Source organism: Geotrypetes seraphini, chromosome 2 (assembly GCF_902459505.1).
Source record: "Geotrypetes seraphini chromosome 2, aGeoSer1.1, whole genome shotgun sequence".
Lineage (NCBI taxonomy): Eukaryota > Metazoa > Chordata > Amphibia > Gymnophiona > Dermophiidae > Geotrypetes > Geotrypetes seraphini.
Genome location: NC_047085.1, coordinates 457,669,460 through 457,689,705, shown reverse-complemented (window position 1 = coordinate 457,689,705; position 20,246 = coordinate 457,669,460). Strand labels below are relative to the sequence as shown.

The window sequence follows — 20,246 nt, the reverse complement described above, 5'->3', positions numbered from 1 at the left end:
CACATCTCAGAAAAGATATAGCAGAATTAGAAAGGGTACAGAGGTTCGGGTGACGTTCTTTTACTGCCTGTATGTACCAGCTATTTCCTCGTTTCTACTTGCTGGGTGAGGCTGGCCTCCCTTTAGGTCTCTCTTTGTTGCTCTGCTATACCTGTGCTATTCATGTACCTATTTGTGGAGAGTGTATTTTCTTGTGTATATACTAACTCTTTGTATTTGCGCTGTTGATATTATTGTTCCTGTTATCTGGTTGTACCCTTTCTAATAAAAATGATTACAAAAAAAAATAAAAAACGATAAAAGGGATGGGATGACTTCCCTATGAGGAAAAACTAAAGTGGCTAGTAGAGAATGGCATTGGGCCAAACTTTTCCCCGTCCCATCCCCACAAGTTTTGTCGCTGTCCCTGTCCCATTCCTGTAAGCTCTGCCTTAATCGCACAAGCCTTGAACACATATGATTTTATAGTGTGTGAGGCTTGTGCTGATGAGGAAAGAGCTCTCAGGAATGGGACAGGGACAGGAAAAAGAACTTGCCAGGACAGGACAGGACAGGAAAATGGGTTCCCGTGGTGAGGAGTAGTGGCTCGTGGCCAGCAGGGGGTGCTGTTTATGGGACGGGATGTCAGGAGCATGATAGAGCAGTATTTTTGTGGAGTTTTTCTACAAAAGCGCCAGTTTTTCATATGATTCTGGGTAATTCTAGTTAGAAACATCTGTGTCAGTTAAGGACCACGCCCAAGTAGAAGCGTACGGAAAAACAGGTGAATAAAAATTTAAATATAATGTAGCTAAGGCCAGAAGAGAAAAATACACTAAGGATTAATATAAGGGAAAGCATAATAATATCTGTGTATGTACTTTGCTGTTGAGCCAAATCATGGTGGAAATCATGATTACATGGAATCCATTTTGGGCCAGTGAATAGTATTCTGTCTTCTTTGTCCTCTCTGAGTTTTCCCGCTCCCAGCAGCGTGGTGTTAAGTAATACCACATGTACTGTAGACTGGCTAGGAAGATCACGTGTCCTAAACTAAGAGATAAAATGCATTAAGTATGAATGTGTGCAAGGGGCCCCGAATGAACGAAGGAATGATTGATATATGAGAGATATATGAAAGAATGGTGTGTACTTAATTTCTAATATTTTATATATTTTAAACCTGAAGAAACACTAAGGAAAATCCTAAGGTAACATCTGGAAGTAGTTAAGTTAGACTCTGAGATGCTGTATCAGTCTCCAGCATAGGAAGAGGGGCATTGGAAGCCCACGCTTAGCTCTGTATCAGTATAACATGAAGCTGTCAGCTTTCCTCTTCCAGACTAAAGTTACTGTCAATTTAGGGAGAGGTTGAGGACTTTTCAGCACCATGTTAATAATTGTAGATTCTCTTGCATAATGTTATAATGTTACTTTAAAAATCAAAAGTAAGTTTCTAAAACTGCCTAACTTGGAAACATGGAGGAATGTTTCTTTTGTTTAAACTTTTAAGACCACCTCTTTGGTGAATTGTCATTCATTGTTATACTGATGATGTCACTGAGCTAAAAGTTATATAATAGAATGAAATGAGATATGAAAATGAGACCGTTGTGAGAAGGCCAGCCTTTGGCCACAATAACGATCTCCCATTAGCGCAACATTAAGCAATGATGCTGGATTCTTTTGATCTAATAATGGAAAAATAGAAACAATAATTCAATAAATCTTGGTTATAATTTTAAAAAACCTTGCGCTGGTGTCATTTTGCATGTATTATTATTTTCAAACCTGAAGCTTTCACAAAGGCGTCAATGACCCTTGCTCAGTGGGGACGGGGAAGAATCTGTCCTTGTGTCATTCTCTATTGACTAGGGCTCTTCAGCTTGGAGAAGAGATGGCTTAGGGGAGATTTGATAGAGGTCTATGAAATACTGAGTGGAGTTGGACAGGTAAATTTGAATCTGTTGTGGATTAGGAACTGGTTACTGGACAGAAAACAGAGGGTAGAATTAAATGGCCATTTTTCTCAATGGAGGAGGGTGAATAGTGGAGTAGTTCATGGTTTAATTTTATTTGATATACTGCCCATCCTCGGGCAATAGCAGGGCAGTTTGCAGTAACAATAAAATTAGAAAGGAACTACAAATTCAAATTTAAAGGGATAGCAAAGAAGGAGGCATAAAATTAAAAAAGGTTAAAAACCATTAACAAACTGCATCCTTAGTAGACCCTCAAGACTCCTGAACCATTCAACTGAATGGGACCGATACTATTTAACATTTGTATACAAAATCTGGAAATTGGAATGACAAGTGAGGTGATTAAATTTGCAGATGATATTAAACTATTCAAAGTTGTTAAAATACATGCAGACTGTGAAAAATTGCAGGAAAACCTTAGGAAATTGGAAGATTGGCAACCAAATAGCCAGGTGGACAAAGGTGAACCCATAGACATAATTTACCTAGACTTCCAGAAAGCCTTCGATAAGGTACCACATGAGCGGTTGCTCAGGAAACTATGGAATCACGGGGTGCGAGGGGAGGTCCACCGATGGATCAAAAACTGGCTGGCAGACAGGAAACAGAGGGTTGGTGTAAAGGGCCACTACTCGGACTGGCAAGGGGTCACGAGTGGGGTTCCTCAAGGGTCAGTGCTGGGACCGCTCCTGTTTAACATATTCATTGATGACCTGGAGGCGGGAACAAAATGTGAGGTCATCAAATTCGCAGATGACACCAAACTATTCAGCAAGGTTGAAACCACGGTAGATTGCGAGGATCTCCAAAGGGATCTTACGACACTGGAAGAATGGGCGAAAAAGTGGCAAATGAGCTTCAACGTGGGGAAATGCAAGGTCATGCATATAGGGAGAAGGAACCCGATGTTCACTTACAAAATGGGGGGATCAATGCTAGGGGTCAGTAAGCTGGAAAGAGAACTGGGAGTGATGGTAGACACGACATTGAAGGCGTCGGCACAGTGCGCCACAGCCTCGAGGAAAGCAAACCAAATGTTAGGTATCATTAAGAAGGGTATCTCGACCAGAACGAAGGAAGTCATCCTGCCACTGTACCGGGCTATGGTGCGCCCGCATCTGGAATACTGTGTACAGTACTGGTCACCGTACCTCAAAAAGGACATGGCAATGCTTGAGGGAGTCCAGAGAAGAGCAACTAAACTGATTAAGGGTATGGAAAACCTTACATACACTGACAGACTGAAGAAGCTGGGGCTGTTCTCCCTGGAAAAGCGGAGACTCAGAGGAGATATGATAGAGACCTTCAAGATCCTGAGGGGCATCGAAAAGGTTGACAAGGACAGATTTTTCAATTTGAAAAAAACCACAAGAACAAGGGGTCACTCGATGAAATTGAAGGGGGACAGGTTTAGAACAAACGCAAGGAAATTCTTTTTCACACAGAGGGTGGTGGACACATGGAACACCCTTCCGGAGGCCGTGATAGAAAATAGCACAGTACAGGGTTTCAAGGAAGACCTGGATAGGTTCCTGGAGGACAAAGGGATTGAGGGGTACAGATAAGAGCAGTGGAAGGTTTAGAGATAAGTGTAGAGGTAGGTATAAAATTAGTCAGGGACCGCTGCTCAGGCAATATGCCTGATGGGCCGCCGCGTGAGCGGACCGCTGGGCGGGATGGACCTCTGGTCTGCCCCGGCGGAGGCGACTACTTATGTACTTATAAATGGCAGATTAAATTTAATGTGGACAAAGCAAAGTGATGCATATTGGGAAGAATAATCCAAAATTAGAGTTACCAGATGATAAGGTCTACCTTAGGGGTCAGCACCCAAGAACGAGATCTAGGTTTCATCGGAAACAATTCACTGAAACCATCTGCTCAATGTAGCAGTGGCCAAAAAAGCAAACAGGATACTAGAAATTATTAGGTAAGGGATGATAATTAAATCAAGAATATTATAATGCCTCCGTATCACTCCATGGTGCAAACTCATTTTGAGTATTGAGTTTAATTCTGGTTTCTGTATCTCAAAATGTAGTGGAATTAGAAAAGGTTCAAAAAATGACAACCAAAATGATGAAGGGGGTGGAACTACTCTCACAGGAGGAAAGGCTAAAGAGTTTGGAAAAGAGATGGCTGAGGGAAATATAAATGAGGTCAACAAAATCCTGACGGGAGACGCTTACAATGTAGGCCGTCAAAATGCTAGCCTACATTGTAAGTAGACACAGCCGCTATACTTATGGTGGCAAAGGATCTCCCGTGGCTGCCAGTTCCCCCCCCCCCCCCGAACAATCATGGTAGGAGGGTGCTCGACCCCTTCTGCCCGAAGACAACCCACCCCTTGATGATCGCGGAGGCAGGAGGGAGCCCAACCCCTCCTGCCCGAAGACGATCTCACCCCCCGATGTTCACGGAGACAGGAGGGAGCCCAACCCCTCCTGCATGAAGACGACCCCACTCTCAATGTTCGCTGGCAGGAAGGTTCCCAACCCCTCCTGCTGGAAGGCCCATCCCCAGAACCCACGCCCCGCTAATATCCCCCCTTGGACCCTACCTCACTAACTGCCCCCCGGACCTTCCCCCCCCTACTAACCGTACTAGTTGGCTGGCCGGCCGGGTCTTCCTACCATTCAGCGGAAGACCTACCTCTGTCGGAATGAGGTGGGCCCACCCCTCCCACACTATCCTAAGGCCTGATTGGCCCAGGCGTCTAAGGCCAATCAGGCCTTAGGATAGTGTGGAATGGGCTGGGGAGGGGCGGGTCCGCCTCATTTTGACAGAAGCATGCCTGCCGGCCCGACAGTAGGAAAACCTGGCTGGCCAATTATTACAGTTAGAGGGGTGGTCTGGGGGGGTGGGGGCCTTCTGGCAGGAGGGGTTGGGAACCCTCCTGCCAGTGAACATCAGGAGGTGGGGTCGTCTTCGAGCAGGAGGGGTTGGGGTCCCTCTTGCCTCTGCGAATATCAGGGGGTGGGGTCATCTTCAGGCAGGAGGGGTTGGGCTCCCTGCTGCCTCCATGATCGTCGGGGGGGGGGGCCATCTTCTGGCAGGAGGGGTTTAGCACCCTCCTGCCATGATCGTTCGGAGGTGGGGGGACTGGCGGCCACGGCCACTATATCTATCGCGGTAGGGAGATCCCTTGCCGTGATAAGTATAGCAGCCGTGTTTACAGTAACCCAGTTCTGTAACTGGCATCTATAACATGGATGTCAGTTACAGAATCGGGTTTATTTTAGGAGGGTCTAGGTCCGATTCTGCATGGTTCGCCCATCCCGGGCGTCCTATACAGAATCCGTGCCTTTATGTTCTTTGTTTTTGATCCTGATGAAGAGTAATCTAATACAGAAACAGGGCAAAAATTCTACAAAATCACACAAGAAAATCTGAAGGAAATGATACGTAATTCACCACAAGCAAAATAGCACAGATGAAAAAATACTTATGTATTATCTTCCAATAATAGCATCAAAAAATATATTTAAATGTTTTAAATGTGCACGATAATCTGCTTAATAACTCAGTCAATAGTAATTAGTGAAGGTAGGTGCACTTATCTCAATATGTGATTCCTTGGCCTCGACAAGGGCCGTGTTTCACAGGTCACTGCTTCAGGAAGTCAAGTGGTGTTATCCTTCTAGTAGGTTATCTTCTTATGATAATTTTAAAGTGTTTCTGCAACAAAAAAATAATTGATGACTCCCTTGCCCAATCTTCTGATGACTCAAATTTAACTTATCAGTCATAAATACTCAATCAAAACCATTAATAAAAACAGAAAAAAAAAAAACCAACCCAAAACCCTGATGGTACCTCAATACTTAGCTGATACTCATAAGAATGCTCTTGAAAAGATGCTTTGTGAAAAGAGGCTAAGATGACACAAGCAGGGATATTTCCTCCAATAATGCTCCAGCCTCTTTTTAGTGACGCATTTTCATGAGGCATCTTTTCAAGAGCATTCTTATGAATATCAGCTATGTATTGAGGTACCATTGGGAGTTTTTTTTTGCAGCTTTTATTAATGGTTTTTATTTTTTATGATAAGTTAAATTTGAGTCATCAGAATATTTGGCAACGGAGTCATCAATTATTTTTTGTTGCAAAAACACTTGAAAAATTATCATAAGAAGATAGGATAGATGTGAATCACTTGTTCACTCTTTCCAAAAATACTAGGAATAGGGGACATGCGATGAAACTACTAAGTAGTAGATTTAAAAGACACTGGAGAATCTATTTCTTCACACAAGGTGTAATTAAACTCTGGAATTCATTGCCGGAGAATGTGGTGAAAATAGTTAGTTTAGCGGGGTTTAAAAAAAGGATTAGATAATTTCCTAAAACAAAAGTCCATAGGCCATTATTGAGATGGCTTGGGGAAACCCACTGCTTATTCCTAGGATAAGCAGCATAGAATCTGTTTTGCTACTTGAGTTCTAGCTAGGTGCTTGGGACCTGGGTTGGCCACTGTTGGAAACAAGATACTGGGCTTGATAGACCTTCGATCTGTCTCAGTATGGCAATTCTTATGTTCTTAACCTGTTAGAAGGATACCACCACTTGGCTTTCTACGCAGTAACCTACAAAACAAGACCCATGTCGAGGCCAAGGATTCACATATTGAGATAAGTGCACCTACCTTCACTAATTACTATGGTCTGTTTTGAATTACAAGATGACGATTATTTTTTCCAGAAATTTCATGGTTGTTTTTGCAATATGAAGATGATCTATGAGCATGTGAGTGTGCTTTTATCTGTGGGGTTTTGCTCCTGATGAAGAGCAAGCAAAAGAAATTCCCGGACTGGGAAGCATGCAAACCCTGTAATCTCTATCTTTTGGATTAAATCTCAGGTGAGAACCAATGCACTGAAAAGATTACTTGTAAACTTTTAGCTGTACAAGTTCCCTGAAGTTTAAAGTGTTTGCCACTCTATTTTAAAAGTTCTGAACACAGGTAATGTGTTTTGGAAGAAACTCAAAATGATTTAAACTTTTGAACATAAAATGTAAATGTTATTAGTCCAGGTTATGAAATGGGCAATTACTAAACCCCATTTCTTTCACTACTTCTGCTACACTTCATTTCCTTCTGGATTTAAAAGTTTCTCAAGATTAATTTTGTTCAAGTGCAATATTGCTTTCTCCTCCCTGTCCCCCCCCTCCAAAAAAGCATAAATTGACATTAAAATGCTAATCTTAAAAATGTCTTAAGATGCTTAATTAGGGTAAAAGCCTGTAGCCAAAAATAAGCACCATTTAGCTAGACAGAGCACAATAAAAATTTGACCAAGTTTTGCGTCAGAGGAGATATTTTGGTTCCATTAACCTGCCATTGCTATTTCCACTTTTGGGTATTGGATTTTGGGTTCAATTTCTGACACTTTCAGTGATGGTAGACAGGAGGCATCTGGTGGGCTGTTCTGATGGGAAATCAATTCTAAACCTAGAATAAAAAAACAGGAAAGCATTAGATTTATTTTTAAGAGATTGCTGACAGCAAAGTTTAATACTTGAGGGAATAGCGAATTAATGCTTAATTCTTCTTGTATATGTTATATCTTAAAGAACTCTGAGAAAGTTATATTTTACTGAACCTGGCATCACTTCCAATTATATCTTTTGTAAAAACAAACGCTGGCTTTTACAAAGCCACAGTAGATGTTTCTACCGTGAGCCAGTGAGGTAATTGCTCCGATGATCATAGAATTCCTATGAATGTCGGAGCATTTACCTCACTGGCCCATGGTAGAAACCTCTACCATGGTTGAGCACAGGAGATGTGATGTGATTACTCCCCTGAAGAAGCCAGATTTACCGGTGAAACAAGAATTTCTGTTGAGTTCTTCAACTGGACTGTCTCCATTGATGTATTGTGCCTGTATGATTCAGAGGAGCGTAGAGTTTGAAAACTGAGGTGAAGATTTACTGGAGCAGTTCAGAAAAGTCCCTCGCTGTGATTTATTACAGGTTATGAGTATACTGCAAGGTGGATATTGTTCAATAAGTGGAGGTTTTTTGTGTCTATGTCTTGACTTGATTTAAACCACAAAAACCCTTAAGGACTCAATAGCCAATAATGTCCAACCTAAATTTCAAAGAAGAAAAAAGAATTGGCTCACAATCAGAATTTTCCCAGAAGGAAAAGATTGAAAGGAAAAGTTTCAATAATAATGAAACTCCGCTTTACTTAGTTTATTAACCAAACCTCTAGTCTAGACACCCTTACTCCAGTGGACATCAGTATGAGCCATTTAAGGGGCGCCCAGTGTGTAATTAAGGCTCAGGCAGTGACTTTCTGATGACTTGCATCATCTAGACAGAAGTCTAGATAAAGACTGCCTCATACATCATGTTGTCCTTTGTTGTAAGTGAGAAAACCTCAAATATACATGAATAAATAAGTGAATAAATACCTTTCAACCATTCACTCCTGGGATAAAACAAATAATCTCCCAAGACGTGTAGAATAAAGTGTCAATGGCATAAAAAGTGCCTGTGCTGAAGTAAAGTGTCAATAGCATAAAAAGTGCCTGTGCTGCAATTGAAAAACAGTGTATCAAACAGTGAATGAGCAATAATGGTAAAAAAAAGAATGAAAAACGCCCTTCCCCTATTACAGCGCATGTTCCCTCTCTGAGTTCCTGTCACCCTCACAGCCTATTTCTTCTCCACTGCCACAGCTCCACTCCAAGTTTCTGTCTCCATCAGTCTGTCACTCTTCCCTTTAGAACTTTCAGACACTTCTGGCTCTTCATAGCAACATTCTCTGTCCCAGCTATTAACCTTTCAATTCACTTCATCCCTTCATAGTCTCCTCTATTCCTTTCCATGGCTTCAATCCCAACCTGCACTTCACTCCCAACCATGTGCCGGGCCCACAAGCCTCCCCCCTCCCCCGACATCAATTCTGACGTCGGAGAGGAAGTTCCGGTCCAGCCAGGCAGCGATTAGCTGGGCCAGAACTTCCTCTCCGACGTCAGAATTGACGTCAGAGGGTGGGGGTAGGGGGTGGGGAAGGATTGTGGGCCCTGCGCTTGTGCAGTGGTTGTACTCGCCTGGCTTTTGCAGCGTTGGGGAATCATGGAGAACGCAAAGCCAACACGAGTCTATCACGGAGCCCGGGATGGGCTCTGCGATCGACTTGTGTTGCCCTTGCAATCTACTGGTCAATCGCGATCGACCTTTTGGGCACCCCTGCTCCAAAGTAAATGTAATCCCTCTTTAACCTGATAGCTGGAAAGGGGCACACAAAGTATTTATTTGATTGAGGATCAAAGCCAGGACCAACTTTTAGCTGGATCCCCATAGCAAGCAGGCATCAGACATTCCTTTCACTCCTCTAAATAACTGTAGACCACACCACTGTTTAAATGTCCAAACTCCAACTTTACTCTTCCAAAGGGTTGAAAGGGCACTCTATTAAACAAAGAAACAAAACATTGCAAGAACAAAGTCCAGTTCTAAAACTCTCCCCTTATGCATTCAGTTGTGCAGTACAAATTTGAAAAGCACTAGCATAAGGATCCTCCTTTTTGGATGGATTTTGATCAGTGGTGGGGATTACCAAAAGACAAATGTGCTGCCTTCTTCCAGCCCTTAAATCTCTTCTGAAAGTAGGGCTGTTTTCAACTAGCCCTCCCCCTTCAGGATTCAAGCAACTGAGGCTGACTTTTCCTTACCTGGCTTCCAGAAACTGCTGGAACCCATACGTTAGGTCTCTAACCGTCTCCTGGAGTCAGTAAGTCTGCACACCTTCTCTGAACTTCTCCTGGCCTTCCTATCTCCATGCAGGTGTAGATAGCATTACCCAACTGTCACACATTCAAACAATAGCATGCAGCCTTAATATTGTAGTGCAAACCACTAGCCGCAGCTAACCCATAGCACTGATGATCTAAAACCTTTTCAGGTAGTCATGAAAAATATATACACCACACATACATACAAAATTCTGCAGTGCGACTGATTTTCAGCATAAAAAAATGGGACCACATAACCCTCTACTACCAAAAACTCCATTGGCTACCACTAGAAGCAAGAGTGCTATTCAAATTTGCCTGCCTTTGTTTCAAATCTGTCCTTGGCATGGCCCCGCTATACCTGGTCTCCCACTTTAAATTGGATTGTTCCACCAGACCCACACGTAGAATACGTTTGTTCAGCCACCCTTCAATAAAAACCTGCCAATACAAAAGATTCCCAAACAGAACGCTAGCCTTCCAAGCAAGTCAACAAAACAACTGGCTAGGCAACTTCATCAAACTCTCCTCATCCTACCTTAACTTCAGAAAACTAATTAAAACAAACCTGTTCAATCGATTTGTAACCAAGAACCCTTTAACCCTCTACTGTACTCCTATTCACATATTCTTGTTTCCCCACATTGTGACTTTAAGTAACCAAAATCTTCGCTGTATCCAAAGTCTTCATTGTTATTTTCCTTCGCTGACTGTTCAGCTCATCTTGTTGTAAACCGCCTCGAACTACTATGGCTTTGGCGGTATATAAAAATAAAATTATTATTATTATTACTTCACCCTTAAAGTACATAATATTTTATATCCTGCTACACTGTCCCCCCTGCGAATGAAACAAATGATTTCCCCATTAAGCAGAAACACTCTCTCAATACCATTTGATTAAATGTTAATTACTAAAAATCCCAATATACTGTAATAGATGGCCAGCCCATACACTATAACAGAAAACCAGCAAAGGGAAACCCACAAAAAATAAATTGTATCTGTACTCACCCCTTCTTCTATTCAACCGCGTTAGCAGTTTGTAGTGCAGAGAGCTGTGCTGAATGGCCCATGCTGCTCCCGATGCTCATAGGAACTCTATGAGCGTCGGGAGCAGCGCAGGCCATTCAGCACGGCTCACCGTGCTAAAAACTGCTATCGCAGTCTCTTTCCATTGCCTGTCTTTATTAGAAAAACACCAAATTCATGTTTACAGCTCATGAGAAATGTAAGTTGGTATAATGCAGAGTGGCAGTGTGCTGCTAACCACCAAACTTTGACGTAAATCTGGTGCTCTTGAGGAAGGAAACATTAGATCAAAATTTACCCTTTCAGTTGCTGTGTCTTTGTGTTAAGGAGCCGCGCAAAATTGTCATAGCAAAATTGCAAATTACAGATTGTGAGAAATAGAAAAGAAAACAATCTTGAAATATACTATGAAGGGGCAGATGTGTGCTGGCCATACAAAAATAAAACAAAATCCAGCTAGGGCTGCAGTCCCCACTGGAATAAAATTAAAGTTCAGCTGAACATATAGCACAGAAGAGCTGAGCATTTCATAACAACTCAAACATCTTCCATTGAACACAACTATTTCTCAACACAAATATAATAACATTAAAAAAACATAACATAAAACTCTCTTTTATGCCATACTTACCGCCAAGTCCTATGCGGTTCCCAAAAGGTTAGGAGTACAAAAGATGAGAAGAGATATACCCCTCTCCTCCTTTATTAGGTCACTTTGTTAGAAACCCATGAAACTTAAATGAAATAACTTTAACTTAGGAAACAATAGACTGTGTACTCCACAAAGGGAACACTTACACAACTGTAAGTGTAGATAAAGTTGGCATTAGTGGTCCTTGACACTGAAAAAGCATTTGATCGGGTTAGTTGGGATTTCCTGAGGCTGGTATTAAATGGGTAGGTTTGGGGTCAAATTTTTGTCAGTAGGTAGAGGCTCCATCGGTTATGGTGCGGAATAATGGGAGTTCTACTCTATAGAAGTATAGTACTCCCCCGATATTCATGGGGGTTCTGTTCCAGGAACCCCCGCAAATCTTGAAAAACCGTCAATACAGTTTTTACCGGGAAGACAGGAGAGGGCAGCCAGAGAGGCAGGAGAGAGTAGCTGGAGTGTCGGCAAGTGAAGGAAATCACTCGCAGTATGCTCCAACTGCCTCTTCCTGCACTAAAGTCGGGCCTCACCAATCAGAAGCTGCTTTGACATGCAGCTCCTGATTGGTGAGGCAGGAGAGAGTAGCCGGAGTGCCAGCGAGTGAAGGAAATCACTCGCAGTATGCTCCAACCGCCTCTTCCTGCACTAAAGTCGGGCCTCAGCAATCAGAAGCTGCTTTGACACACAGCTCCTGATTGGTGAGGCCCAACTTTAGTGCAGGAAGAGGCGGTCGGAGCCTACTGCGAGTGATTTCCTTCAGTCGCCGGCGCTCCGGCTACTCTCTCCTGCCTCTCCGGCTGCCCTCTCTTGCCCGATCATTCGCGGTCAGAAATGTTGCAAATGACTGGGACCGCGAATCGCACTATACACAAAATTTTATTACAGGAAAGGAAAGTGTTACTCAGCAATAAAATAACACTAAATTCTTAGTTGCTGAAAAAAATCAGAAGCATGTGCCGGGTTTTGAAAAGCTATCCAAACCCCGGACATATCCTCAAAATCTTGACATCTGGTATCCTTATTCCAGCAGTATATAATGACATCACCCACCTGTGTGCCTGACTTAATATTATTGCTGATAGAAAATGCTTGTGTGCCTGATGCTACATAGTTCAAATTTACCCTTTTCGTATATTTCCTTCTTCTCCGCTTCAGAAAGAGCATTAACCTTTTGCTTAAGCTTCGCTTCTTCATCCTGTGCTTCTTTTACGTAGTAAGTTTCATCTGGACTCATAGTCAGGGTCAATCTATGTGGATTATCCTACAAAAAGGAGACATCAGAATTAGCCAAAGTAAGAACAAGAATGGAACTAGGGATTTTGTTTTAACATGTTGGGCTTGATTCTATGAACAGCGCTTAAATCAGTGGGTGCCATTGAAAACATTGTCAGTATTCAGGATCGTACAATTATTTCACCGAAATCGACACGGTCTCCACCGATTCCTTTAGATCCCACAGTTCATGCCTTTAAACAATGTGTATTAAAAGATGTTTTGACATGGCAACATCTAAACAAACGTTATCATAGCAATTTAAATAAAGAAGAGTAATTAGCCATCTCTACATTAAAGTCAGAAAGCACGATAGTGATAAAAAAGGCTGACAAAGGAGGAGCCTTAGTGATATTAGAAAAAGAAAAATACCATTCAGAGATTATGAGGCAGCTAAATGACGAACAGGTTTATGAGAAAATAGCATTAGATCCAACACCTCGTCTAAAAAGACAGATTCTAAAATTGACGAATCAAGGAGTTTTAGGTTTTCTTACTTCTAAGGATCACAGATTTTTGAATAGAAAAGCACCAGTTACATCAACGTTTTATATTTTACCTAAAATACACAAAAGTCTGGTAGACCCGCCAGGTAGACCTATTATGTCTTCGAGGGGTTCTTTGTTGGAACCACTTTCAATGTTCATAGATGAATTCTTGAAACAAGAAGTTCCTAAAATAGACTCTTACTTACAGGATTCTAGAGATGTCATGGTGAAACTCACAGACATCAGCAATGCATCATTTCCATTCATCATGGCATCATTTGATGTGACCTCTTTATACACTTCGATCCCTCAAGATGATGCTCTGAGAATTACTAATGCAGTGTTTGATAGAAGAGAAAGACCACATGGCATTCCCACCACTTTTTTATCTCATCTCGCCAGAATTTCTATGAAAGAGAATTTTTTTATCTACAACCACAATTATTACAGACAGAAGAAGGGAGTAGCAATGGGGGCAGTGTTTGCCCCTTCTTTTGCGAACTTGTACATGGCAGATTTTGAATCCACTTGGATAAAACATTCTCCATTCAGTGTTTTGCTGCATGGGTGGTATAGATATATTGACGACGTGCTTGTACTTTGGAAAGGGAGCGGAAGAGATCTCTACAGTTTTTTGAACTGGCTGAACAGCTGCGATGCCAATTTAGTTTTTACCATGAATTTTTCAAACACGCAATTAGAATATTTAGATCTGGTAATCATTCAAAAAGAAGATCATTTTGAATTTGATGTCTATACGAAACCTACGGACAGAAATACGTTTTTGGATTATCGCAGTTGTCACCCAGTGAGTCCTTTCTCTCAGTTTTTACGCCTGTAGAGAAATTGATCATCTAAAAACAATTTTAGACATAGATATCAAGAATTGAAACAAAAACTAGAGAAGCGGGGTTATCCTAATAAGGTATTAAAAAAAGCTTTAAAACGCACTAAAAAATTATCACAGAGATTGGTTATTCCCAAAAAAAGTCCATCACGAAGAGGAGTTTAACAACACAATGTTAACATGTGTGTTATGGCATTCCACACACGGCAATGTGATAGCCAAAATTTTGAAAGAAAATTGGAAGATCATGCAAACCAACTCTGTTTTTGATGTTGTGCATTTACGCATAGCTTTTTCTATAGACAGAAATTAAAGGACATATTATCTCCCACCATTTGTGAAATTGATAAACCAGTTCAGTCATCATTACAAGGTTTTTTTCAAATGTGGACATTGTAACATATGTAAGATCACAATTTCTCAGAGGGAGTTTACCAATCCCTCTGATGGAAAAACGTACAAGATTAAACAGTTTCTGACATGCACAACTGACCACATTATTTATGTGATCTTCTGTCCATGTAATAAATATTATGTGGGTATGTTCTCCCATTCAAGACGAGAATGGGAGAACACAAGTCTAGTTTGAAATGTGGTAAACACAATGCTCCTTTAGTAGAGCATTGTGCTCAGTTCAATAACACGTTTTGGGACTTGAAAGTGTTTTCGTATCAATAAAGAGGTTCAAAATGTCAGAGGAGGGACCGACAACAAAGATTACACCAGAGGGAATCCCGGTGGATCTTCAAATTAGACATCTTAAAACCTATCCAGGTTTAAATTCAACAATTGACTGGTGTTCATTTTTTTGTTATTTTTTAAATTTTGATCATTATCTTGCATCAGTTTTAAAGAGCTTAATCATATAGTTTTACATATGCGCACATAATAGTGTGACATCACAAGTTGAATAGTTTAAGAGCGCATGCGTGACGTCTGAAAGTTGCCAGCACCATTTTTTGTGTGTGAAAAGTGAAGTTAAGCTGCACAGTGAGTACTCTTGGTTATTGCTAAGAATGATTATTTTGATAAAAGCACGCAAGTTTATTTTTATTAATGCATTTTATATCTTGTTGTTTGTAGCCAAATGTTTCATAACCCCTGAAGAAGCCTGTATTATGGCGAAATGGGTCCCGTAGGGCGTTTAGCCATTCACAGCTACCGATTTTGGCCACAGTCAACTTTGAAAAAAGATAAGTGCGGGACTTTTAGTTCCTTTTGATATTTATTGCACATTAGCACTTTAATTGAATTGCTTTGCACAAACATTTTTTGCACTTATTAAACCTTGAGCTCGATGAAATAAACCATATACCTGTACATTCTGTTTCAAATACCAATGTATTGAACTGAACAGGTCTCTGAGAGCTCAGAAGTGCGTTCATAGAAGGATCAGTATAACGTTTATTCATAGAAGTCCTTGTTGTAGTTTGTTTCGTTGCCATTTATAGATTGTGCCTGTCTTGAATTAGGTGCCAGTAGGCATCTCTAACTTAGGCCAGGGTTTTCTTGGTCTAAAATATTGGCACCCAACTCATTCCATTCCCAATCTCTGCCCCTAACCATGCCTACTTTTCAGGGTATGCCTACTTGAAAATTATTATTTTTTAATTGGTTTTAATTGTTTTTTTTAAATGGTGCTGTTCAATAAAGTTAAGCACCTAAATTGGCTACATGTACCTAACAGCAGGTGCTGTATATAAATTCAGGATTCTTGTTTTCGGGGAGGGGAAGAAAAAAAAAAGAAACACACACAATGAAACTGGGCTATGCTTATAAACAAACTGAGCAGTTCAACTGGAGGAACTGACATGAACAGCTTTCGGGTGGTTGTACTCTTTCTAGTTTACATTTTGGTTCAGTAGCTCCTTCTTTCTCCTTGATCAAATCAGGAAAAATGCTACCATGAGTCTTCATTTACAACCCTCCTCCATTTTATACCCCTAATGCAGTCATTGCTGACACAGTTTTTGAAGATGAAATACAGACTTATACTCCCTTCATTTACAATATAGACAAGGGGTTTAGATTACAGGATTTACAGTATAGACATAACATACAGACTTAATGGACATAGGTGGTTTAAATTGCAGCATTTTCAGTATAGATATAGCATAACATAAAGTTAAAATAGCTTTTTCTTTGCAGGTGGGTGCATCGTTGTTGTTGGAGAATGTGGTAGTAATGCAAGTTATCTTTGCGGTGGAAAATGAGTTTTAGTGAGATTCCATTTGGTGTATTAGGCGGTGCCTTTGAGATCGATCTATCAGGGTGCAGACGCGGGCCCTTAAGGATATGGATATGGGTAAATGCAAGAGCAAGACCAGAGTGTTTCCCTCCAAAAGTGGAGAGGGTTTGACATTTGGCCCATTGATCACTTTGTGCAGGACTCAGGAGAGTCTGGAGCACAAGACCCAAATTGAACAGCTACAGGTAAGCAGGTGCCATGTGAGCATTTTTTTACAGCAAGATGTCTCCTTCAATCTGAAGTGAGGCAACCTCCAATGTAGTCCCCAGTTTGACAACAAGAAACCCTGTTTCTAGCAATGAGTCTTCTACCACTGTGATCGAGGACTTGTCAATGGGAGATATTATGAGCAAAGCAGCAGCAGTATTGGCCCTCCATGCTGGAGACAGATGAAAAGTGGCATGGTCCTTGAGAGAAATGAAATGCAGACCAATGTTACAGGGAGTCTTTAGTTACCTCAGGATCCTCCATTTAGCCACTAAGGAGATTGGCTTAGTTTTTACAGGATCGGTAAATTTACTTCTTTCACAATTCATTTACAATGAACCTGCTGTGGTTACACTTGAAGTAATTTGGGAAATTTCTATCTGAATTGGGAAAGGCATTGCTCCCATACGATTTGGCTCAAGAGGTTCAGGGCCTGATTCTCCAAAGTGTGTCCCGATTTTAGGCAGCTGTAGGCGTCCTACAGCTGTCTAATCAGCCAATCGGGATGCACGTTTTTTAAAAAAAAATGCTCCCCAGGCAGGCCGCCTATATTGAAGGCGCCTCCGGGAGCCTAGGGAGACCCGCAAGACGCCTAAGCTCGCCTACAAGCCTTAGGCGGGCCTTAGGCGAACCTAGGCGGCCCTACGCGTCTCCCTAGTAGAGGAAGAGACGCTTAAAATGTAGGCCAGCAAAATGCTGGTCTACATTGTAAGTAGACGCGGCTGCTATACTGATCGCGGCAAGGGATCTGCCTGCTGCAATAAAGTATAGTGGCCGCGGCCGCCTGTCCCATCACCGTACAGGAGGATGCCCAACTCCTCCTGTCGGAACCCCGAAACTCCCCCTCCCCCCAAACTGTTAATTGCCAACAGGAGGATGCCCAACTCCTCCTGTCGGAACCCCGAACCCCGGACCCCCCCTCCCCCCCAAACTCGTAATCGCCGACAGGAGGATGCCCAACTCCTCCTGCCGGAAAGCCCGACAACCCCCCGCCCCAACTAATCTCCCTCTCCCAACTAACCTTTCAATGTTGGTCGGCTGGACAGGTCTTGCTGCCGTCCAGCCGACAGGCCCGCCTCGTGGAAATGAGATGGGCCCGCCCCATCCCCACTAAATCTAAGGCCTGATTGGCCCAGGCTGTAGAAGCCTGGACTAATCAGGCCTTAGGCATAGCGGGTCCGCCCATCCCCACTAATCCTAAGGCCTGATTGGCGTCCTATACAGAATCAGGGCCTCAGTGTTTGGAGGGGATAAAACTGTTTCAAAACTTTTTCTCAGTTGGTTCCAAGAGTGGAGAAAGTTAAGAGCTTGTAAGTGTTCAATTAGTACAAAAGAATTTGATTAAAGAAAATGGTAATCTAAGATTGAAAACACCTTGTATTGGTTTCGTCTTCCACAATTGATATCAGTGAGCCTCATGTGTAACATAGTACATGAATCAGGAAAGACACAGTCCCTGCATTCTTTTTCTTATATCTTAGATCATTTTTCTCTATATTTTCTTTAACCTGTCCCTTATAGAGTACACTTGAGCTTATATAATTTCTCTCTCCCTGATAAATATTTTAATTTTTCTTATCCCTCAAATGGTGACAGCTTTTCTGTACAAGAACAAATTTCTTGATTGTTTTTACAAAATTTAGAAACAAATAATTAGATCAGCGTGATAGCACACAGTCCGGTCCATCCCAAACAGGACCACAATGCAGGAGAGAGGCATGGGAACTGAAGATCCACCCCCCTGCCATCACCAGGACTGCCAGAATAACCAACTTAGTTCTTCAGAGCAGCTCCAGTCCACCCATGAGTTGCCCCAATGGGATCACATGGCAGACACGAGGTGTGGGATCTGGCAAGGTACTTGGGGACCTGGGTTGGCCACTGTTGAAACAGGATACTGGGCTTGATGGACCTTCGATCTGTCTCGGTATAGCAATTCTTATGGTATGTTCTTCATGGCAGTTCTGGTCCATCTAGGAGCTACCCTAACAGGACCATGAGGCAGGCGAGAGGCATGGGAGCTGAAGCTCTGCCCCCCTGCCAACATCACCAGGGCTGCTGAAATCCCCAATTAAGTTCTTCAGGGCAGCTCCGATCCACGCGGGAGCTGCCCCTACTGGGACTACAAGGTAGGAGAGAAGCGTGGGAGCCAAAGTTTTGCCCCCTGCCATTGTCACCAGGGCTGCCTGTTTGAGAGGCACAAGCCAAAGATGCACTTCTTTGCACAGCGAATTGTGGAGCTACAATAAGCTCTCCAAACAAGACCCTCAGATACCAAAATAAATTCTGAAAAAACCCACCTAACAAGAACCAAATATCCATCAAAACCAACAAAGCCAAAAGTTTGTCATAGTTATATTACCTATTTTCTAAACAATTCCCCTTACCTACTTCTACCTAATACAAAACTCAAAATGCTAAGAAACCTAGGTAGAGAGTGGATAAGACTAGTTCTGGTAATACTAGTATTTTAACTAACAGGAAGTACACTACTGAAAAGCCCGTTGCATATCATTAAAACCAACAGAATCCAGATAGAGCAGAGGGTAAACCTCTCACACACAAATGAAATCCCAAAAAACCACAACCCAATAATGAGGAAAATTGAGGTAGTTACGGCAATAAACCCTAGAAGAAATTACACAAGAAACTAGACCATGGTAGATCGATCAACAACCTTATGACCCAAAGGTTCCTCAAATTCCTCCTCGTTCACAATCTGAGATTAGAACACACATGAGCACCGGACAACAAGTTTTTGTACTGCAATTTCAATAATGCTTAGCTAGTGCATTTGATGTGGTAGACCATCAACTCCTATTACTGATCCTAAACTTCCTAGGGATAAGTGGTACAGTGTACACTTGGCTAGTAGGATTCCTAACAAACAGAACATACAGTGTAAAAACGAATAGAGAAAAGTCAGAAGAATGGTCAGCATCACACGGAGTACCTCAAGGCTCACCACTCTCCTCTTTTCTGTCATAGCCCCTCAAATCTGGAATTCCCTCCCAGCTAATATAAGGGATGAAAAATTGCTTGGTAAATTTAAAAACCTACCCCCAAGACTTTTTTCTTCTTTTTTTTTTTTTTATATAGAAAGAGCTATAAGTAAAATCGAGCAGGTAATCCTTTACCCATCCTTCTGTTTCAATATCCTACTCTGTTTGATTTACTTTATAAATTGTATTTAATCCATTTTATTTTTTCCTTGTGTTTGACTGGTATATAGTTGTGTAAATCAATTGTCCGAGTAATGTGTTATTCTTATTATGTTACCCCAATTTTTAACAGTTTTTGTAAATCGCATTGAAGTAAGATTTTGCGATCAAATCAAAATTCTATTAAACTTGAAACTTGAATTTACTGATGTCAACACTAGGACACTTCTTAGACATGACCTCACTTACTTCTCCTACGCTGATATTACAATATGAATTCCTTTCTACACGAAAGAAAACAATATCAACATATCAGTAGAGGAAGTCACTCGTCTAGTTGCCGACTGGGCTGACAACAGGAAACTGAAACTAAAGAAAGAAAAAGCCAATTTTTTACTGATAAGCCCACCCAGAATCACTGACGACATTCAAATAACACCGACCCCTACTGAAACTGTAATCAGAACCGAGAATCCTAGGGATTATATTCAACAAGAAATTTTCTTGGGAAGCACAAACGTGAACATTAACCAAGAAAATATTATCTGTATAAATTTAGGAAAGCATATTTAGAGGTCCACTTAAACAGGTGGAGGGGCATAATCAAAAGAAACGTCTATGTCCGTTTTT

At 41.7% G+C, this 20,246-nt stretch overlaps 1 protein-coding gene across 1 annotated transcript in view; it reads right to left on the bottom strand.

Annotated features, from left to right (window-relative positions):
- PITRM1 (pitrilysin metallopeptidase 1) overlaps positions 1 to 20,246 on the bottom strand; it is a 163,285-nt gene that overhangs the window by 49,331 nt on the left and 93,708 nt on the right. Inside the window, exons 14-15 of the mRNA XM_033931530.1 lie at positions 12,516 to 12,654; positions 7,297 to 7,413 (exon numbers count right to left, since the gene is read on the bottom strand). Of these exons, the coding sequence (XP_033787421.1) occupies positions 7,297 to 7,413; positions 12,516 to 12,654 (256 nt within the window). The remainder of the gene's footprint in view (positions 1 to 7,296; positions 7,414 to 12,515; positions 12,655 to 20,246) is intronic.